Genomic DNA, 24,217 nt, shown 5'->3' on the forward strand with positions numbered 1-24,217 from the left:
AAACAGAAAAAAAGCAGAGGTAGTAATCCTAGTTTCTGACAAAGCAGACTATAAACCAACAAATATTGAAAACAAGGTGAAGGGCATTACATAATGATAAAGGGTTTAATTCAACAAGAAGAGCTAACTATTCTAAATATATATGCACCCAATATGTGAGCACACAGATTCACAAAGCAAGTTCCTAGAGACCTGCTAAGGGGCTTAAACTCCCACAGAATAATAGTGGGAGACTTTAACACCCCACTGACAATATTAGGCAGATTATCAAAACAGAAAATTAACAAAGATATTCAGGTTCTGAACTCCGCTCTGCATCAAATGGACCTGATAATATCTACAGAACTGTCCATTGAAAAACAACAGAATATACATTCTTCTTGTCATCACATGGCACTTACTCTAAAATTGATCACATAATCAGAAGTAAAACACTCCTCGGCAAATGTAAAAAAAAAAAAAAATTATAACAGTCTTTCAGACTACAGCACAATCAAACTAGAATTCAGGATGAAGAAACTCACTTAAAACCAAAAAACTACACGGAAACAGAACAATCTGCTTCTTAATGACTCTTAGGTAAAAATGAAATTAAGGCAGAAATCAAGAAATTCTTTGAAACTAATGAGAACAAAGAGACAATGTACCAGAATCTCTGGGTTGCAACTAAAGCAGTATTAAGAGGGAAATTTATAGCACTGAACGTCCATGTCAAAAAGCTAGAAAGATCATAAATTAACAACCTAACATCTCAAGTAAAAGAACTAGAGAACCAAAAGCAAGCAAACCCCAAAGCTAGTAGAAGACAAGGATTAACCAAGATCAGAGCAGACTGAAGGAGACACAGACATGAAAAACCCATTAAAAAGTCAACAAATCCAGAAGTTGGTTTTGTGAAAAAAAAAGTAATAAAAAGATAGACTACTGGCTAGACTAATAAAGAAGAAAAGAGAGAAGAATCAAATAAACACAATCAGAAATGATAAGGGGGATATTACCACTGACCCTACAGAAATACAAACAACTATCAGAGAATACTATAAATACTTCTAGGCACATAAACTAGAAAATCCAGAAGAAATGAATAAATTCCTGGGCGCATATACCCTTCCAAGACTGAACTAGGAAGAAATTGAATCCCCGAATAGACCAATAACAAGTTCTGAAATTGAGGCAGTAATAAATAGCCTACCAACCTAAAAAAGCCCAGGACCAGATGAATTCACAGCTAAATTCTACTAGAGGTACAAAGAAGAACTGATACCATTTCTACTGAAACTATTTCAAAAAATTGAAGAGGAGGGACTGCTTCCTAACTCATTCTATGAGGCCAGCATTATGCTGATACCAAAACCTGGCAGAGATACAACAAAAAAAGAAAACTTCAGGCCCGTATCCTTAATGAACATTGATGCAAAAATCCTCAATAAAATACTGGCAAACTAAATCCAGCAGCCCATCAAGAAGCTTATCCACCATGATCGAGTTGGCTTCATCCCAGGATGCAAGGTTGATTCAACATATGCAAATCAATAAATGTGATTCATCACGTCAATGGAACTAAAGACAAAAACCTCATGATTATCTCTAATAGATTCAGAAAAGACCTTTAATAAAATTCAACATTCCTTCATGTTAAAAAACTCTCAATAAACTAGGTATTGAAGGAATGTACCTCAAAATAATAAGAGCCATATATGACAAACGCACAGTCAATATCCTGCTGAATGAGCAAAAGCTAGAAGCATTCCCCTTGAAAACTGGCACAAGACAGGGATGCCCTCTCTCACCACTCCTATTCAACATAGTATTGGAAGTTCTGGCCAGGGCAATCAGGCAAGAGAAAGAAATAAAGGTTGTTCAAATAGGAAGAAACGAAGTCAAATTATCTTTATTTGCAGGTGACCTGATCCTATATCTAGAAAACCCCATCATCTCAGCCCAAAAGTTTCCTAAGCTGATAAACAACTTCAGCAAAGTCTCAGGATATAAAATCAATCTACAAAAATTGCTGGCATTCCTATATACCAACAACAAGAAAGCAGAGAGCCAAATTATGAATGAACTTCCGTTCACAATTGCTACAAAAAGAATAAAATGCCTAGAAATACAGCTAACAAGGAAAGTGAAGGACCTCTTCAAGGAGAACTACAAACCACTGCTCAAGGAAATCACAGAGGGCACAAACAAATGGAAAAACATTCGAGGCTCATGGATAGAAAGAATATCATGAAAATGGTCAGCTCTCTGGTCCTCCTGTTTGACAGACAGCTGCATCTTCTCTCGCATTGCGAGCCACATCCCTGAGACACCATGGTGAAGGTGGAGGCCAGAGTCAACAGATTTGGTCGTGTTGGGAGCCTAGTCACCAGAGCTGCTTTTAACTCTGGCAAAATGGATATTGTGGCCATCAGTGACCCCTTCATTGACCTCAACTACATGGTCTACATGTTCCAGTATGTTTCTACCCATGGCAAATTCCATGGCACCATCAAGGCTGAGAACAGGAAGCTTGTCATCACTGGAAATCTCATCACCATCTTCCAGGAGCGAGATCCCTCCAAAATCAAATGGGGTGATGCTGGCACTGAGTATATTGTGGAATCCACCAGCATCTTCACCAACCATCTGATCTTCAACAAACTTTACAAAAATAAGCAATGGGGAAAGGATTCCCTATTTAATAAATGGTGCTGGGAAAACTGGCTAGCCATATGCAGAAAAATGAAAATGGACCCCTTCCTTTCACCATATACAGTATTAACTCAAGATGGATTAAAGACTTCAATGTAAAACTCAAAACTATAAAAACCTTAGAAGAAAATCTAGGCAATACCATTCAGGACATAGGCATGGGCAAAGATTTCATGATGAAAACACCAAAAGCAATTGCAACTAAAGCAAAAATTGACAAATAGGATCTAATTAAAAAGAGCTTCTGCACAGCAGAAGAAACCATCATCGGAGTGAACAGACAACCTACAGATAGGGAGAAAATTCTTGCAATCTATCCATCTGACAAAGGTCTAATATCCAGAGTCCACAAGGAACTTAAACACATTTATAAGAAACAACCCCATTAAAAAGTGAGCAAAGAACATGAACAGACACTTCTCAAAAGAAGACATACATGTAGCCAACAAACATGAAAAAAACCTCAACATCACTGATCATTAGAGAAATGCAAATCAAAACCACAGTGAGATACCATCTCATGCCAGTCAAAATGGCTACTATTACAAAGTTAAAACAAAACAGGTGCTGGTGAGATTGTGGAGACAAAGGAACACTTTTACATACATAGGTAAATGTTGTATGGGAGGGTTGGGTGGGAAGGTAAATTAGTTCAACCATTGTGGAAGACAGTGTGGCAATTCCTCAAAGACCTAGAGGCAGAAATACCATTTGACCCAGCAATCCCATTAATATATATATATACCCAAAGGAATATAAATCATTCTGTTATAAAGATACATGCACATGTATGTTTATTGCAGCACCATTCACAGTAGCAAAGACATGGAGTCAACCCAAATGCCCATCAATGATAGACTGGATAAAGAAAATGTGGTGCATATATGTACACTACGGAATACTATGCAGCCATAAAAAGGAACAAGATCATGTCCTTTACAGGGACACAGATGGAGTTGGAAGCCATTATCCTCAGAAAGCTAATGCAAGAACAGAAAACCAAACACCACATGTTCTCACTTATAAGTAGGTGCTGAATGGTGAGAACACATGGATACACGATGGGGACAACACACACTGGAGCCTGTGGGATGGAGGGTGCAGGGAGGGAGAGCATCAGGAAGAATAGCTAATGGATGCTGGGCTTAATACCTAGGTGATAAGATGATCTGTGCAGCAAACCACCATGGCACACGTTTACCTGTGTAACAAACCTGCACATCCTGTGCATGTACTCCTGAACTTGAAGTTAAAGAACAAAGTAATAAAATAATAAAAATGAACATTTGTCATGTAAAAAAATTTAGATTTCAACATGTGAATTTTGGAGTAACACAAACATTCAGACCGTAGTAGGTTCTAAATAAATATTTATAATAATATTGCTAAGAAATACCATTTTGCATGCTTAATCAGGACCCAGCATTATGCTAAGCACTTATTTTTAATCTTTGTGTGTACATAGTAGGTATATATATTTATGGGTTACATGACATGTTTTGATACAGGCATACAATGTGCAGTAGTCACATCAGGGTAAATGACGTCTCCATCACCTCAAGCATCTATCCTTTCTTTGTGTTAGAAACAATTCAGTTATCCTCTTTTCATTATTTTTAAATATACAAAAAAATTATTGTGACAGTCGTCACCCTGATGTCCTATCAAATACCAGATCTTATTTATTCTATCTGATTATATTTTTGTATCCATTAATCATCCCCAGTTTCCTGCAACCCCATTACCCTTCCCAGCCTCTAGTAACCTTCATTCTGTTCTCTATCTCCATGAGTTCAGTTGTGTTAATTTTATGCTAAGCACTCTTAATCCACAGTCCCATTTTATTCTCACAGTACCCTTATGGAGTAGCTACTGTTATCACCCATTTTACACTGGAGGAAACAAACGCGCAGAGAGTTCAAGTAACCTGCCGCCGTTTACACAGCTAAGGACATAGTAAAGCTGAATGTCTGGGCCCTTAATCATATGCTCAACAACCTCTTCATTGTGTCTTTTACCTAATTCCGCCTCCGACTTGAAAATAATTGATATTTGTAATTACCACTTCTACTTTTCAGTAGCTACTGTCTCCATTGTGAATTATGATTTCGACAACTAAGTTAGTATTTAGTTCACGTTTGGAAAAAATAGTGTAGACGAATATCATCATGAAAGATGATAAAGCTTTAAAAAAAGGCTACATATTGCAACCCTTACAAGTGAGCGCACAAAAATGGGCAGACAAAAAAGGAACAAAAAGATTTGGTCAACACTCCACAAAAGTAAAAAAATAAAATAGCCAATAAAGATATTTAAATAGTGCTGAACATCATCAGTAATCAGAAGAATGCAATTCAAATCACAGTGAGGTGTGTATCCATTACAATGGCGACATTTTAAAAATCTGACTTTTTAAATATTGGTGAAGATGTACGTGGGGAACTGTCATGCAGTGCTGGCCAGAAAGGAGAAATTGACGGAGCCGCTTTGGGAAATAATTTAGTGTTATCTAGTAAACTTTCTTGTGTGTCATAATTTAGGGTTTCTGCTCATAGGTATATGAGAAATTCATACACATGTGTATCTGGAGACATGTACAAACCTGTTCAAGCAGCATTGTTCATAATGGCCAAAAACTAGAAGTGGGGGCAACTCAAACTTTCATTGATGGTAGAATAAATGAATCTGTAGTGATGTATGCGCACAATGGATCATTATTTGTCAATGCAAGTGAACTGAGGCTACATGCTGCAGTGTGGATGCAAATTACAAGTACAATGTGTAGTAGAAATTGCAAGACCACAGAATCCAGACAGTATGGTTTCATCGATGTCAAGTTTGTAAATAGACTTCAGGATATTGTTACGGCCGCAGGTGAAGTGGTGAAACTATGAGAAAAAGCAAGACATGATCGCTACAGACATCTTGACGGTTATTTCCTCAAATGGGAAAGGCAGGGTTGAGACCTGGCATCCTTCTGGCTGCCAGTGATCTTCTACTATTCCCACTCCTCACCTGGGTAACAATTGCATGGATGTTTGTATTATAATTATGTGTTAAACTGCACAGATAAGTATTGTATTTTGTGATAAAAATGTTTTAAAACTGTATCATAGTCGTTGATTAATAAAAATATATGAATGAATATATATAATTTGGTTTGAAATAATGCATTTAAATGGTTATGGCTGGTTGAGAATATGATGCAAATGAAGAAAAGCTTTTTTTTTTTTTTTTTTTTACTTCTCTCTCTTATGGGTCCTTTTATAAGAAAGGAAATAACTTATTTTAATACATACATACCTTGGATGGCTGAGTCTCGATCTGACATCTTAACCAGATAACTTAGTTTAAACCATAAGCAATAGAAGCCAAAGACAGTTTAACTTATTGTTTACTTTCTATTTGTTTATTAGTCATTGTTTCCATTCAGTGGCAACTTCAATCACAAAGTTCCCCATTTATAAAAAAGAAGGCAAAAAATTGTACAATTACTATCCGATCAAAGGTAGCCTGATTTAGCCTCCAATTGGAGTTTCAGGGGAGTTCAGACTCACTGGAGGGAAACTTAGTAAGAATATTTGCCTTGGTCTAGCGAAATGGGACATCATAGAGGGCTAGAAACATCGTAGGCTGGGCTCAAAAACAAACCCTCCAACCTCATTCCCCACCCTACTCTCCCTGACCTGTATTCCTTCACCCCTGGTTCCTTTGCACGTGCTCACGGCCCCCCCATCCCTCCAACCGCACTGCTCTGCAGTGCCCTTGCCCTCCTGACAAGTCTCGCATACTTCATGTCTCATCTCAAACATAACCTTCTTCAGTGAAGCCTTACCTGGCTCTTCCTCCACACTCCCAGAGAGAAATCTTTGCCCAAACCTCTGGGCTGGTGCTTGCTACATTATCTTGTCATTACTTATTTACACGCCCAACTAATTGGTGAATTCCTAGAGCTGAGGATTCTGTCTTTTCACTTTGAAACCTCCAACAGCTAATACCATATCAAGTACAATGCAGCCAGCCAATAAATATATGACAAATGAATGAATAAGGGAATGCTTAGGCTCTTACGAGAAAATGATAGCTCCAAAATTTTTTTAAAGGATGGGGCAGGCTTTCAAGTAAAACTACAGGATCTAACATGAGGACACTTAATACTAAATAGACTATGTTAGGGATTTTTAAATTTATATGGGAAGAATGTTAGCTTTAAAAAGGGCATACTTTTATTGTGCTTTTGAATTAATGCGAAAGTAAATTATTGGGTAGAAAGAGACAAATAATCCAGATCATTTATTTTATTTTGGCTTAATGAAAAGTGCCACTGTGGATAAAATTCAAACATCTACCTGTGTAGTTTTAAAAATGCAAAGTATTTATTACCACTAGTTACTTATTCACATGCTGTCAGTACCTAATAGATCATGCAAAGTCCTGATTCCCCAGAAGTGGATTATTTTCTTCCTACAAATCCATCGTATTCAAAGCTTTACTCATTTTGTTTTAAGCAGTATGTACAGTGATTTCTCATTAATCATTTACAACATGCCTGTTTATTATGTGGGGAGAGAGAGGTACTAGAAAAGAAACAAGAAAGATAAAATAAAAAGCTATTTAAAATGTCAGGAATTCCCCTAATCTCAAGGTTCACTTTATTTTCCATGGGGGAAGAATGTGATTAGTTAGTAATAATAACCAACTCATTTATTTATGGATATTTACTGAGTGGGCGATACTCATGAAGTGTGTTGTCTAATGGGGAATGTGGACAGGTGAGAAGGCATTCAACCCATAGTGTAGTAAAGCTGTGGCCCCAGAGGATTAGAGCAGCAGGCTGAGGTGTGAAGGATGTGTTGGAGTAGAGGGAGCAGAGCTAACAGGAGTGATGAAGAGGTAGGGGGCTGCTGCAGAGCTCTCCCTACAGGAGGCATGGCACTGGTGTGAATTACAAAGTTGCAGTGACTATGAAAAAAAGTGGACTAGATTTAAGAGAGACACAAGATGTATATTTCAAAAGATTTGGCATTTTTTTGAACATAAAGAAGTGAGAGAGGGAGGAGATGAAGACAAGATCATTATTTCTGGCTTGGGCAAAAATCACATTTTTCCAAGTTAGGGAAGCTAAGAATGAAAAGAGGCTTTGTTAGGTGACAATGAGTTCAATTTTGGACATATGGAGTGTGATGTGCATGGGAGATATCCGAAGAGAAACATTCATCTATAGGTTGGAGATTATACAGAGAGAGAAGATACGTAATAAGATATATATCTACATGTATATGTATATACACATATATGGAACACAAATATTAGGAGTTCCATAAAAACAACAGAGAAATCAGAGGAGAGGAAATTATGAAGCAACATATCAAGAAAATTTCCCAGAACTGCAGAATGAGAGTTTACAAATTAAAAGGGTACACTAAGTGTCTAGCATAATGGATGTAGAAAGATCCACAGCAAGACACATCAGCATGAAATTTTACAACGCTGGGGAAAAGGAGAAGGCACCAAGAGCCTCCCAAGAGAGCAAACAGATCACATACAAAAGGCTGAGATTTAGAATAACATCAGTAGGCTTATCAGTAGCAACCCTGGACGCTAAAAGAGAAATACCTTAGCATTTCTGGGGGAAATGACTGCCATGTGCCATGTTAAAATTCTGCACTGAGCCAAGCAACCAATTGGATGAAGAAATCTTCAGCTTTGGAAGCTGTCAGATAATTTACCTCATGTATACCTTTCTCCAGAAACTTAAAAAAAAAAAGTGCTCTACCAAAGTAAGGAAGTAGATCAAGAAAGAGGAAGGCATGGGGGTCCAGAAAATAGGAACCTGAAGTAGGAAAAAAGGAAAGGAATTTCCCAGAATGATGATGCAACTCAAATGACAGCCATGCCACAGCCCTAGAAATGACCAATCTAGAATGAAATGGAGAATTGAGGGCTCCAGGAAGAATGGCTCCAAGAAAACAAAACTACACTGAGATATAACCTTACATGTCATAATTGTGAGAGGAAAGTTATATGCTGATGGAGAACTTGTGGGAGAATTAGCAATATATACATAGAAAACTAAGCAAACAAAAACCAAGGCAGCTATTAAACCCAGGGAAAACAAAAGTCAGACAAGAAGATGGTTCAGTTGTAAATAATATTCATATATGGTTTTAACAAGGTGAACTGAATTTTGACCTAACCAAAAATGGTACAACTGTATTGCAATGATGGGGGAGGTAGTGTGGAAGGGAGCCTGCAGAGAAAAAAAATTGTCATTTGCTGTAATAAGAAGTTACTAAAATATATGTAAAATATAAATATCAAGAAGTAGCATTATAAACATGTTACTTATATCTATGGAGATGCATAGAAAAAACAACTCAAAATGTGGAAGTGATGAATATGAAAGTGTATGGAGAGATAAGAGAAGATACTACTGGGTGGTTTTTGTTGCTGTTTAAAGCCTTGCAGAATGACCTTTCAGAAAGGTATCAATACAGAACTTTGTTTTGAAAAATAATTTTCTACCATATGATCTAGCAGTTCTACTACTGGGTATATATCCAAAGGAAAGGAGATCGGAACATTGTAGAGGTATCTGGACTCTTGTGTTTATTGCAGCACTATTCACAATAGCCAAGATGTAGAATCAACCTGTGTCCATCAACAGATGAATGAATAAAGAAAATGTGATACATATACATAATAGAATACCATTCATCCATTAAAAAGAATGGAGTTGTGTCATTTATGGCAACATGGATGAGCTTGGAGGAGATTATGTGAAGTGAAATTAGCCAGGCACGGAAAGCCAGATATCACATGTTCTCATATGTGGAATCTAAAAAAGTTGATCTCTTAGAACTAGAGAATAGAATAGTGGTTACTAGAAATTGGGAAGGTAGGGAGAAGCAGAGAAAGTAAGAGATTAGTTAATTAATGCAAAATTACAGTTAGAAGGAATCAGTTCTAGTGTTCTATAAAACTGTAGGGTGACTCTAGTTAATTATAAGCTATTGCATATTTTCAAGTAGCTAGAAGAGAGGATCTGGCATGGTCCCAACACAAAGAAATGATCTATATGTGAGGTGATGGGTATGCTAGTTATCACAATATGATCACTGCATATTGTTTACATGTTCCAAAATATCAGTATGTACCCCATACATACGTACAATTACTGTGTGCCAATTAGAATAATAAAAATCGTTTTTTAAAAGGTATGCAAAAGATGAAAAGGAAAAAATGGAAGAAATAATTGCTGGACTTTGCTGTGGCCACAGTGATACCTGGTGACTATAAATTTGATGTCCCCATCTGTGTCATTGTGTGCTCAGCTGGGCTAGAAAAGGGTGACAACGGATTGAGCCAGGGTTGGGTCCTGCAGACAGTTGTGACCATTGTTGTTTCTGTTGTCTCTGTGAAATGAGAGTAAGCATGTGGCTAATAAAGTAGTAGAAGTAAAGAACTCTGGGGTAAACTTTAGGTTGGATAATAAGGGAGTTGAAGACAGAAGGAGACTGATGGTGTGGGGAAAGAGATTATTGTCTGCGTTGTAGATATGAATTGATAGGCGACAGCATAGTGAGATGGTGGAGGGATAGAGGGTTGTAACCAGAAAGAAGGATATGTGAATTTCAGAGGCGAAGTTTAAGGTGATGACAAGGTCCATGGTGATGCCCAGGGTCTTGATTCAGGGTGCCTCTTGGGTTGCAGATGTCAAAGGACTGAAAGCTGGGACGCTAGATGAGGCATGCATTGGGGATTACTAGGGTGTCAGTACCTGAGAGTAAAGAGGAAGACCACACCTGTGGGGTGTGAGAGGCAGTAACCGTGCTGTAGGAATAGTGTTCGATTAGGCAGCAAGAACCTTGGAACCTCAAAGGAAAGGCACTTTACACATGTGTGGGGCCTCATGTTCTAGTGGGGTATTTGAGAGTTTAAAGGAGACCTCCTGACCAGGATAGAGTTGAATGTGGAGGAAAAGCACCAGTGGCAACCATTTGAGAAAAGTGCTCTGAGAGAGATTGAGGACAAAGGTAAGGGATGAAGATTTTTTACCAAAGGAAGAAGGAGTTCCACATAGTACAGAGGAAGCATCGGAGGGAGAAAGGTTGGGGCCAGGGATGGAAAGGATGTTGGGATTCGCTGGCCCCCAGTGTTTGAAAACTAATGGCTTAAGCCATTTCCTGGTCTCTTAGTCACAGCCTTCCTGCCGTCTCCCCAACACCCCTACTCTCTTGTAAGCTTTCTCACCCCTTCCCCTTGCTTCTTTCCTTCAAATGGAATCAGACTCTACCTGGATCCATTGTGCTTCTGTGGGCAGGTGAGCAGGCAGGCAGTAGAACTCATTACTCTCAGGACTCACTGAGGCCACTGCAGTGTAGTGAAACACAGTCTAAGTAGGGCCGGAAGTTGCAGGTTCAGCCATGTACTGGTAGATGCGGATATGCTACAAACTCCATACTTTCAGTTCCTTCATTTGTGAACCAGTAACGATAATACCCACAGAGTTTGGACAGGTGTCAGGTGAGGTAACATACACAGAAGCAACTGCAACCTGGTACCTGGTGTTTATAAATGCTTATGATAAATATCTCTCCCAAATGTGTAACTTCCGTTACAGCTCATACCTCTGTCTTTCACTAGGACAGTGCCTTATGGATTCTTTGTGCTTAATAATGAATCGATCAGTGAATGTATTGGGCTTGGAGGGGGGAATTTACAAAGCTTTTACACATATATATATATATATTTCAAAAACCACTTGTTCACTCTTCTATCCTTACCTTTTCATAATAATTTTCAGAATGTATTATCCCTTAGTCTTATCCAGGTAATAATTAGGCTTCACTAGGCCTCTATTTGAGTACAGAAACCTCCCTATTCTCACTTAAATTCCCAGCTACAATTTCTGCCTTCATGCATTCAGTGCATGGATGTTGAAATGGAACAAAGCTTAAGTAGGTTAAAATCCACCTTCCCAATATAGCCCAATATTCAGATTGTTTCTCCTATTAACTCTCCTGCGTCAATATCAGATATTCCTCTTAATATTTAAAAAATTACTATTAGCAGCTGAAAACTGATTTCCTTTCCTCTAGTCCTTGCATCTAACTCTCCTGAGTTCGCTCTCACTCGCTCTCTCTCTCTCGGTGTCTCTCTCTCTCTCTAGTTTATAACTCATCCAGGTTTCTCTTTTATTCTGTATATTCTTATCTAGATATGTTTCCTTTCTTCATTCTATCCAATCCCTATGAATCCTACCTTGAAATGTTGCCATTCAATTCGTCTTACAAATGGCTTCAGAATCTATATTTTCTGATTGCATCATTCATGTTTTCTATTCACCTCCTTCCGGTTGCACTGGAGTGATAATCATCACTTGCATTATGGCCACCTTTGCTTTTCCCTCTTCTTGCTTTGCTCCATCTGCATCTGCAGTCCTCGTGTTCGCTGCGTGGGAGCCGATCTGTGGGGCCAGGGCAGGGTCAACCCCGTGACATGTGCTTTCAAAGGCATGTGGAGGGAGAACCTTAGATAATTGGGAGATAAAGTCTGTTGCTGTATATACTTCTTTATCCTTTCTGTTTCTTATCTTTTCTTACTTATATTGAGATTTACTTTCAGGAATTTGCAGCCTATTGGATGTGAGATTAAGAGCCTATAAAAATGTTTTAGGTTTTTTTTTTTTTTTTAAATGTGCTTCTTTTTATTTAAAAAGTATATAGTTATTCTCTTAAATCTTTTTTTCCCATTTAGATGTGCTCAGTGAGGATCCTGAATTAGCTGTTGTCACTTGTTATTTCTTTCTTTTTTTTTTTTCTTTTTGAGATGACAGCCTCGTCCTCAGAGCGAGCCATTATTCTTGTTTATGTTCAGGGACTCAGGGGACTAATAGAGACCAAGCAGTTAGTGACTTTCTGGTGAGTAAAAAGAGTTTCCTCATTTTTAAAAATCTGTAATTGACACATCAAGCCATCATTCTTGATGGGGCAGCTTTAGGGCCAAGTCATGTTTTCATGGGTCCTGTGCAGTTTGTCTTTGTTTTCAGCATTTGTAATAAACAAGTTGTAAGTCACTTTTATGATGTCCGGTTCAGGAATAAATTACACAATGGTGCTTCTGCCAGCTGTTGTGGAAGCCACTGATACCATTGTGGAAAGTCCTTGTCCGTGGGAGAAAATGAGCTTTTACACTATTCTTCTCTTTTCTGAGACACTCTCTGTGGATTGCTAGGCAGCACCCATCCCTGTAGGCTTTTGAGGTGCTTCTTGCTACACTATGACGAAACAGTCTTGGACCATCTGGGTTTGTAGTGATTGGCATTGGGTGAATATGATCAGTGCCAGTATTTCAAGTTAAACTTACAGCCTTCTCTTCTGAGACCAGACTGAGGCTGGCATTTCTTTCCCTCCTGCTGCCTTCTTCCTTCCCGGCAGAAGCCCCAGTGCTCTGGCGTTTGTGTACAAACATTCTTTCATGGAGCTCTGAATCTCAGTGTAGAGAAGGCACATGAGGAGCAGTTTTGACCAACATATGGCCCCATGAGAGAAGAGCATGTGCATTTATTGATTAAGGAGCTATTTTCTCTGGCCGGCATTATATTATCCAGGTCTTGTTTGGTGTCATGTTAGAGAAACCTAATTCAAATTGCCTTAGGCAACAAGAAAGCAAAAGGGCAGAGGGATTTGGGGCTCACAGAACTGAGAGGTTCCGGAGGTCATGCTGACGTGAGGCATGACTGTCCCCGGGGGGTACTTCAACTGCAGCGGCAGGAACATGTGTCCATCTCCCGGCCCCTCGTTCTCCACTCGTGGCCTCATCCTCAGCAAGGCTCTCCCCACATGAGAACAAAGATGGTCAGCAGCTGCTCCAGGCCTATATCCTGCCAGCTTGGGCATCTCTCAAAAGGAGAATTTTTTCCTAGTAATTCCAGCAAAATTCTCGAGTTAGGACTGTCATCGTCCCAACTCACATCTTGTTTCATTCTCAAGCCAGGATACTGTGTAACACCAGAGCGGTGCGAGCTCTTATCTGGCAGGCCTGTGTCATACGCCCCCTCCAGGCCCTGGTCCCTCAGCCCCCTACTCTGACCACATGAAACAAGAGGAGGCAAGGGTCGATTCCCCAAAGGTCAGCAGGGGTGCTGTTCAAAGGAGCTACTGAGGCCTAGCACGAGATGCCCGCTAGCTTTAGCAGCACAGAGCCTGCACTCAGGGAAAGAGATCAGGGAAAGCTGAGTAGGGTCTAAGGAAATACTGCTATTCAAGAAGGGTCAAAAAAAATAAGGAAAAGCTTCATAAATAAGCATCAGGGACTCTGGGGATTAATAGATACCAAGCAGTTGGTGAGTTTTTGGTGAGTAAAATGAGTTTCCTCGTTGAGCCATTCAGTTAGACAGGGAAGCTGTAGTATGCTGAGTACTGACCCCCGAATATGTCCATGTATGGATCACCAGAACTTGTCATTGTTACCTTATAGGGCAAAAGGGACTTTGCATGAAGTTCGGAATGTTGAGATGGGAAGATTATCCTGGATTACCCAGATAGAGACAATGTCATCACAAACATCCTTGTAAGAGAGAGGCAGGAGGAATTAGAAAGACGTGATGCAGGAAGCAGGGATTGGAGTGATTGCTTTCAAGATGGAAGAAGGGGCCACTAGCCAAGGAATGAAGGAAGCCACGAGAGGCAAACAAGGCAAGGAAATGGACTCTCCCCTGGAGAGTCTAGAAGCCACCAGCCTGGCCAACACCTTGGCTTCAGCCCAGTGAGACTGATTTCAGACTTCTGACCTCCAGAACTGGAAGAGAATAAACTTGTGTTGTCTTAAACTGCTAAGTGGTAATTTGTTACAGTGGTAATGGGAAAACTAAAACAGAAGGAGCTGAAATTGAAGATGACCTGGAGTGGGCCAGGCAGACCAGGGAGAGGCTGAGCACTCGGCCTCCGTGAACAGCACAGGCTGAGACACCCAGGGTCACATGGAAACAGCAGGGGCACCTGGCAGAGGACAGGAGATCCTGGTGGGTGCTTTCCCCACACCACAGAGTTGGGACTTCCTTCTGAAGCCCAGGGTAAGCTTTGGAAAGGTTTTAACAGTAAAATCACGGGATCTTGTTAAAGGCTTAAGGTTTTTCTGGCAGTGCTAAGGAGGGTGAGTTAGGTAAAGATTCAGAGGTTAAGGCACAAGACAGAGAAATTACTGAAGAGAAGTTTGTAGTTGTACCAGCAAGACATGATGAGGACTGAGCTGAGGTACAAAGTGAGAATGAATCAGGGGCCAGACTTAGGAGCTACTGAAGGTCAGAAAGATCTCGTGACTGCTAGATATGGTAGGATGGAGAAGAAGACTGACTGGTTTCTGGTTTCAGTGACTGGGAGGACAATTGACTAGGAAACAAAGTACCGGACAGAGAATGGGTTTAAGAAGAAGCTAACCAGCTCCATTTGGGGAACAATGGTTTTTGTCATCTAATAGATAAGGAGTAATGTCTATTTGGCAACTGAAAACAGGTCTGGATCCCAGGAGAGATACCTGGGCCCACCTGGATTGGAAATCACAGATATGGTCATCAGTGTACGTAAGTCGGTGATGTGAGCCTGTTGAGTGGATAAGCTCACTCAGAAGATTGGGCAGGAGAAGGCGGAGGCTGCACTGGGAATACCTTGTTCCAGGTCTAAGGAAAGAAGACAGAGTAACCAAGAAGGCTGAGGCAATGGCCGGGGGGCAGTAGGAAAACATGAGACCAAAGACCACACTAGCATTTTTAGACACTCAGAGATCTCATCGAGTGAAATGAAAGCTTACCGTGTATTTAGAAGACATTTATGCTGAGTCTAGATTGTAAAGAAAAAATGGCAAGAAGAACAGAAGGTCTTGATTCATCGCTGTAATTATCTGTGCCATCAATAATTCCTGGACCATACAAGAGTTCTCCAGGTGGCCTTGTGTTCCTGTGGTGAAGTTTGCCAGCAAAGGGAGGGTGAAACTTTCGGTTTGAGTTATTGCTATAGGATTGCTTGGATAAGACTTATCTCTCCTCATCCTTTTATGGATCAGACAAATTCGTTTCATTACTGGTTTGGTTTCTCTCCTTTTCTTTTTGCTTATTAGTTATTATACAAGTAATGTGTGATGATTACAAAATATGGAACTAATGTAGAAGCATATTAAAATAAAAAGTAAAAACTCCTAAATCCTACTGCTTAGAAGTAACCACTATTAAAAGTTTGGTGCCTGTCTTTCAGATATTTTACTTACTTGTAAGCATAATACAGGTGACATTTTGTGTTATAAAAATGGGATGATTCCATGCATGCTGTTCAACTAACTTTTTAATTTATCATGGACAGCTTTCCATGCCAGTACAATACAGAGCTATGATATCCTTTTTAATGGCTGCATAGTAGTCCCTGGTTTGAATATATCACAGTTCATATAACTTATGTTATACATATCATAATTTATGTTTTTGCATACTTTTAGAAGTGTTTCAAAGAGAGATTTATACAAGTGGAATTGCAGGGTCCAAACTATCAATATTTGCATTTTTGATACAATACAATTTGTACTCCATGAAAGCTGAATGAAAAACACTGAAAGGCTACATAAATAATCATATTTAGTTTCCCTTTCAGCACAAAACATTAGGTTTAGTGCAGATTTGGGCACTTTAACATTTCTCTTCTCAGCTTTCAGGAGTCTCAGTGTCTTTCCATATTGGTTGATACCTAAAACCAAAGCCAAGTGAAGGAAGAGAATGGGGAGCTTAGCCATATAGTAGGTACCCTGAGGGGTCCCTGTGACTTCAGCAGAGTGCAGTGACTGGGCTTTCCAGACTTGGAAGGTCCAGCCTTCTGTGAGCCCTGAAATGCCTGGGCAAACCTGCCTGGAAAGAAGCCCAGAGGAGAGCAGAAGTTGGAGGGGCACACACTGAGGGGCCACCCTATCTGGGTCAAAGTTTGTGTTCTAGTGGGGAAGACAGACACTAAGCAAACAGGTGAGGATACAATAGATTGTTGGGCAGTGACAAATGCTGTGAGGAAGAATGAAGTGGGTGAAGAGGAAACTGGCAGGTGGTGAGAGGGCCACATTAGCTGGAGCACCAGGCGTGGTGAGGAGACGTGGCTGTGCTGAGACCTCCTGAATGGATGGATAAGCCATGCTTAAGGGCTAGAGAAAGAATATTCTGTGCAGAGGAACTCAAGAATGGCATGTTTGGGGACCAACAAGGCTGGCATTGTGGCTGGCAGATGTGGGCAGGGACAGTGACAGTGTCTGGTGAGGTCATCTGGGGCTGCACCATCTGATATGGTGGCACATATCATAATTAAATGATTGCTTAATTAAATGAATCGATTAAATGATTGAGACTTCAGTGTCAGTAGGGCATGGGGCATGTTGGAAGAGCTGTTCTCAGACACTGTTTGTTGGGAATATGAATTAGTGGATCCTTTTGTTGGACGATTGGACTGTGCATAGCAACACTGCAAAAGAGCAGACTCAATCCAGCAAAAGCAATTCTGTGTATTTGTCCTCTGAAGATCCTGGTCTGTGTGTACCAAGAAACAAGTAGAAGGGTGTTTATTACAGCACATGAAGCTATTTCATTAGCTAAACTCGTAACCATCTACATGCTCATCCATAAGACCACGGGGAACTGAATTACAGTATGTCTTTGCCCATCTGTATGATGTGGCTCTTTTTTAAAAATCTGTAAATACACTGATAAGAAAAAGATCTCCAAAAATGTGGGTAGGTTAAAAGAAGTTGCAATGTTTAGTTCATATATTTAACTAGTAGCTCTATTTGTATATGTGCGTACATTTATAAATACCTAGAAAAAAATCTGGGAGAATAAACACAAAACTGCTAGCAGCAGTTACCGCTGGAAAGAAGAGTGAGGTCTCAGGGTTTGGGGGTGAGCGTGGGGGTGACATTCATGGTCTGCATCTAAGGAACCACAGCAAGCTTTGTTTTTGAAATGACCTAACAGTGCGCTGAAGCCAAGGCAGGTTTGGGTTAATCTAGGTCTGTGTGATTTCGCTAATCTCCCATCCACTGCTCTTTGACTTTCTGACAAAGGAGATGTGAAGGTGAGCACTGTGCCTAGAACACAAAGGAGAAGCTGCACTGTGCCCCGGGTATCGCTGGACACAATGTGAGGAGCGTCCACATGTTTTTGCTGGACCAGCTCTGGCAGCAAGTTCCACGAAGGCTCAGCTGCAGCCAAGAGAGCCAAAAGGCTCTCTAGGTCACCTCTGTGGACCCGCTGCATGGAAATTAATTAGAGTTGGACCATGTCCCCCGTGGCTTGGCTCCAGGTGATGCCAAAGTTATTAGCAGCTATATGCAGCTACAGCATCCTTCCCCGTCTTCTGAAAATTTGTTTCGGCAGAGACAGGCAGGCAGACTAAGTTGGTGGCTGAGGACAGTAAAATTTTAATTCCCAGATAGTTTGGTCAGGGTCATTAGGGTGGCAGTGACTTTCAGAGAAGGGCATATTTTTCATCAAATCGGAGACAGCAGTGTCCTTACTCCTCCCCTGACCACTCAAAACTAAATTCTTTTTCCTATAAACAAGTGTGTCATTCCTCAAGCACAGGGGGTGGTGACTATAGCAACAAATCACCCAAATATTTCTTTTGTTGATCTGTTTGACTTTTGTGAAGCCACCCTTTCCACAATTTATATTGCCATATCAGTTTTAACTAGGTTACTTTCTTTCTGTTTTTCTTCTCCAACTATACATAGGAACAAAGAAAGACACTCAGAAAGATCAAGAGACGAATAAACCTACTGTTTCATCTCCTAAGAGAGTAGCAGCTTCAGCCACCAAGCTTCATTCACCAGGTATGTAGGAAATATGATGTGTTACTTGGGGAGATGACTTGAACTTGGAATTTATCTTATTCAGATGTCATTAATGGAGTAATGCCAACCCATGTGATTTACATGATTGTTCCAGAGCTTGACATACATATGCTGATGTTTTCTGACGCTAGATGAAATGAATCAACTGTTCACATCATTTTATCTTAAAAAAACAAGATGCTATGCTACGTTTAAGTGGGAGGATCTTCTCTGTGTAGGGGTATCTGCTATTCCAATAGCATGTAGAAATCATTTACAATTGAAAAATAGACTTTAAAGATCTAACCTCAAGAAATAATATTGTCTAAAAGGAAGAAGAACAGAGATAATGGGTATCAAATGATTTGTTAGTCTGTCAATGAGGAAACCATTTATTTGCATTTATTCAGATATGAACAAACTACATAAGGCTACTTGAAAGTCAAAAATTGTTTAATATGAATATTCCTGGCCAGGCGTGGTGGCTCATGCCTGTAATCCCAGCGCTTTGGGAGGCCAAGGGGGACGGATCACTTGAGGTCAGGAGTTCCAGCCAGCCTAGCCAATATGGCAAAACCCTGTCTCTACTAAAAATACAAAAATTAGCCAGGTATGGTGGCTTTCGCCTGTAGTTCCAGCTACTTGGGAGGCTGAGGCAGGAGAATCACTTGAACTCGAGAGGTGGAGGTTGCAGTGAGCCGAGATCACACCACTGCACTCCAACCTGAGTGACAGAGCGAGACTTCATCTCAAAAAAAAAAAAGAAAAAGAAAAAGAAGAATATTCCTATTGTAAGACGTTCCTGCCATTGTAGAACAGTATGCAATGCAACCTCAAAACATTTTCTTTAAGCCCAAAAATGGTGGCCTTAATAGCAGCTAATGTTTGAGCTCTGACTGCGTGCCAGGTACTGTCCTGTGCTCTTTAAATATGTTAATTGACGTTAATGTTAACGTCCACAATAACTCTGTGAGACAGGTTGTGTTATCACCCCTCTCTTTACATGTGAGGAAACTGAGGCACAGACATTTCATTAATTTGCTCAAAGTCACAGGTAATAAGTAGTGGAGCCTTGGTTTTAACCTAAGCAATCTGTATTCCAAACTTGCATTGTTAGTTGCTACACTGTTAACCCAAAAGCATGGAGAATAGAGAACTTACTAAAATTGCTGATTAATTAAACATTTATGGAAAATAGATTAAAGCTGTAAATGTGAAGGACAGGAGACAAAGCCTGGTAGTTGGGTGAGAGATCAGATCTGAGGACCCTGCATAAATCTGGAATTTCTAAAGGGCAACACTTTGGAAGGAAAAGAAAATTCACCCTGCAGGAGACTGGCCGACCGCAGCTCCAGCTCTGTGGGAAGCCGAGGATTTTTTTGAGGATTGTTGCATCTATGTTCGTCAGGGAAATTGGTCTGTAATTTTCTTTTTATTTATGATGTTCTTTCCTGGTTTTAGTATTAGGGTGATACTGGCTTTATAGAATGATTTAGGGAGGATTCCCTCTTTCTCTATCTTTTGAATTCGTGTCAATAGGATTGGTACCAGTTCTTCTTTCAATGTCACATAGAAATGAACTGTGAACTCGTCTGGTCCTGGACTTTTTCTTGTTGGCAATTTTTTAATGATCATTTCAATCTTCTTATTACTGGTCTGCTTCGAGTTTTAATTTCTTCCTGGTTTAATCTAGGAAGGATGTATATTTCTAGGAATTTATTTATCTCCTCTAGGTTTTCTGTGTTTTTCATGTAAAGGTGTTCATAGTAGCTTGGAATGATCTGTTGTATTTTTGTGGTATCAGTTATAGTATTTCCTGTTTTGTTTCTAATCAAGTTTATTTGGATCTTCCCTCTTCTTTTCTTGATTCATCTTGCTAATGGTCTATCAATTTTGTTTATCTTTTCAAAGAACCAGGTTTCTATTTCATTTATCTTTTGTATTATTTTTGTCTTTCAGTTTTCTTTAGTTCTGCTCTGATCTTTGTTACTTCTTTTCTTCTGCTGGGTTTCAGTTTGGTTAGTTTTTGTTTCTCTAGTTTCTCGAGGTGTGACCTTAGACTGTCTGTTTGTCCTCTTTCAGCTTTTCGATGCAGGCATTTAATGCTCCAAACTTTCTTTCCTCTTAGAACTGGTTTAGTTGTATCCCAAAGGTTTTAATAAGTTGTATTACTGTTATCATTCGGTTCAAATAATTTTTTCATTTCCATTTTGATTTCATTGTTGACCCAACGGTCATTCAAGAGCAGGTTATTTAATTTCCATGTATTTGCATGGTTTTGAGGGTTCCTTTTGCAGTTGATTTCCATTTTTATTCCACTGCAGTGTGAGAGAGTACTTGATATAATTTCGATTTTCTGAAATTTATTGAGACTACTTTTCTGGCCTATCCTGTGGTCTGTCTTGGAGAATGTTCCACGTGCTGATGAATGTACATTCTGCAGTTGTTGGGTAGAATGTTCTGTAAATATCCACAAACTACATTTTATCTAGGATATAGTTTAAGTCCATTGTTACTTTGTTGAGTTTCTGTCCTGATGACCTGTCTGGTGCTGTGAGTGGGGTACCGAAGTCTCCCACTATTATTGTGTTGCCGTCTATCTCATTTTTTTAGGTCTAATAGTAAATGGTTTATAAATTTGGGAGCTCCAGTGTTAGGTGTATATACATTTAGTGTTGTGATATTTTCCTGTTGGACTAGTCCTTTTGTCATTATATAATGTTCCTCTTTGTCTTTTTTAACATTTTGCTTTAAAGTCTGTTTTGTCTGATATAACAGTAGCTACTCCTGCTCGCTTTTGGTATCCATTTGCGTGGAATATCTTTTTCCACCCCTCTACCTTAAGTTTATGTGAGTCCTTATGTGTTGTTAGATGAGTCTCTTGAAGACAGCAGGTACTTGGTTGGTGAATTCTTATCCATTCTTCCATTCTGTATCTTTTAAGTGGAACATTTAGGCCATTTACATTCAATGTCAGTATTGAGATGTGAGGTACTATTCTATTCATCATGCTGGTTGTTGCCTGAATACCTTGTTGTTGTTTTTGTCATTGTGTTATTGTTTTATACATCCCTTAAGATTTATGCTTTAAGGTGGTTCTATTTTGATGTATTTTGAGAATTTGTTTCAAGATTTACAACTCCTTTTAGCAGATCTTGTAGTGCTGCCTGGTAGTGGCAAATTCTCTCAACATATGTTTGTCTGAAAAAAGACTGTATCTTTCTTTCATTTATGAAGCATAATTTCATTGGATAAAAAACTCATGGCTAACAATTGTTTTGTTTAAGAAGGCTAAAGGTAGGACCCCAATCCCTTCTGGCTTGTAGTGTTTCTGCTGAAAAATTTACTGTTAATCTGATAGATTTTCCTTTATAAATTACTTGATACTTTTTCCTGACAACTTTTAAGATTCTTTCCTTTGTCTTCACTTTAGATAACCTGATGACTAGGTGCCTAGGCAATGATCTTTTTGCAATAAATTTCCTGGGTGTTCTTTGAGCTTCTTGTATTCAGCTATATAGATCTCTAGCAAGACCAGGGAAGTTTTCCTTGATTATTCCCTCAAATTTGTTTTCCAAAGTTTCAGATTTCTTTCCTTTCTCAGAAACACCAATTTTTCTTAGATTTGGTCATTTAACATAATCCCAAACTTCTTGGAGGTTTTATTCATTTTTTAAAATTATTTTTTCTTTGTCTTTGTTGAATTGGGTTAATTCAAAAGTCTTGTTTTTGAGCTCTGAATTCCTTTCTTCTGCTTGTTTGATTCTATTGGTGACACTTTCCAGTGTATTTTGCATTTATCTAAGTGTGTCCTTCGTTTTCAGAAGTCGTGATTGTTTTTTATTTATTTATGCTATCTATTACTCTGGAGATTTTTTCATCCATGCCCTGTAACTTTTTTTTTTTTAAGTTGGTATTCACCTTTCTTTGGTGCCTCCATGTGTAGCTTCATACTCAAACTTCTGAATTATTTTTCTGGCAATTCAGAGATTTCTTCTTGGTTTGGCTCAATTGCTAGTGAGCTAGTGTGATCTTTTGGGGGTGTTAAAGAATCTTGTTTTGTCATATTACCGGAATTGTTTTTCTGGTTCCTTATCATTTGGGTAGCCTATGTTGGAGGGAAGATCTGGGGCTCAAGGGCTATTGTTCAGATTCTTTTGTCACACGGGGTGCTCCCTTAATGTGGTGTTCTCCTCCCTTCCTCTAGGGATAGGACTTCCTGAGAGCCGAACTGTAGCTGTTGTTATATTTGTTCTGGGTCTAGCCACCCAGCTGAGCTACCAGGCTCCAGGCTGGTACTGGGGAGTGTCTGCAAAGAGTCCTGTGATATCATCTGTCTTAAGATCTGTCAGCTGTGAGTAACGAGCCCCTGCTCCAGTGGAGGTAGCAGGGGAGTGAAATGGACTCTGAGAGGGTCCTCGGTTGTAGTTTTGTTTAGTACACTGGCTTAGTGTTGGTTGACCTCCAGCCAGGAGGTGGCACTTTCAAGAGAGCCTCAGCTGCAGTAGTGTAGGAAGGATACGAGCTTGCCCTAATGCCACCTGGATGATAAGTATTTGGTTTCTTAGGTGGTGGGCAGGGCCCTAGAGCTCCCAAGAGATTGTGTTCTTTGTCTTCAGCTACCAGAGTGGGTAGAGAAAGACAATCAGGTGGGGGCAGATTTAAGCATGTCTGGGCTCAGACTCTCCTTGGTAGAGGGGGCTCTCTGGGGCTGTTGTGCAGGATGGGGGTGCGGTTTCAGGCCAATGGAATTATGTTTCCAGGGGCATTATCGCTGCCTCTGCTGGGTCACGCAGGTCACCAGGGGGAAAGCTGGCAGTGACAGGCCTTACAAGGCCAGTTTTACTCCCACCATGTCCCCCCAACAGCACGAGAGGGACATGCCCCAGGCTAAAAGCCTCCCTACTGAGAAAGCAGGCAGGACTTTCAGGTTTCATGCCTCCCAACCTGTAGAGGCTTCTGTGCTCCTAGCCGTACTCCCCGATCACCTCCTCTCCACACTCTGTCCAGGAAACTGCGCAAATTGTTTCAAAGTTCAGCTGGAAGTTTCCTTCTCCCTGTGATCTTTCCCCAGTTCCACTGGTACCCCTTCCCCAAGAACCCCTGAGAGACAAAGGCAGAAATGGCTTCCCTGGGGTTCGAGACTGCCCACAGGACTCTTCCACTGCTTCCCCTACCCTTATATTTTGCTCAGCTCTCTAAATTTGTCTTAGCTCCCGATAAGGTCAAATCCTTCTCCTGTGATCTGGTGCTTCAGGCTCCCCAGTGAGGATGTGTGTTTGGGGACAGTCGTTCCCCTGTCACACTTCGGACACTTATAGTTTTTCAGCTGTGTCATGCAGCCTGCAGCAACAAGCCACCTCTTTCAAAGGGTCTGTGGATTCTCTCAGCTTTCCTGGTGTGTTCTTCAGTAGTTCTGGGAGCAGAAGTTCCCAGTGTGTCTCCAAAAGCTGCTCTGTCCATCTGAGTGGGAACCGTAGGTTAGTCCTGCCTCCCGTCTGCCATTTTCCCTCACTTTCTGATTTCTGTTCTTTTTACTCTTCTTCTGCTTATACTGGGTTTAATTAGCTGATGTCATTGGTTGGAGGTCTTTTGTTAATTATGTATGTGTTTAGTACAGTAAATCTCTCTGTACAAGTTGCTTTAGTTATAGTCCACACATTTTGAC

General features: G+C 40.1%; 1 protein-coding gene across 4 annotated transcripts in view; it reads left to right on the top strand.

The window, feature by feature from the left end:
- Positions 1–24,217, top strand: part of MTUS2 (microtubule associated scaffold protein 2) — a 620,405-nt gene that overhangs the window by 441,589 nt on the left and 154,599 nt on the right. For all 4 annotated transcript variants that reach the window (XM_021929366.2, XM_017951161.3, XM_021929367.2 and 1 more), the window contains one exon: positions 18,451–18,549. In XM_021929366.2, the coding sequence (XP_021785058.1) occupies positions 18,451–18,549 (99 nt within the window). The remainder of the gene's footprint in view (positions 1–18,450; positions 18,550–24,217) is intronic.

The sequence above is a fragment of the Papio anubis genome, chromosome 15 (assembly GCF_008728515.1).
Source record: "Papio anubis isolate 15944 chromosome 15, Panubis1.0, whole genome shotgun sequence".
NCBI classification, from domain to species: Eukaryota; Metazoa; Chordata; class Mammalia; order Primates; family Cercopithecidae; genus Papio; species Papio anubis.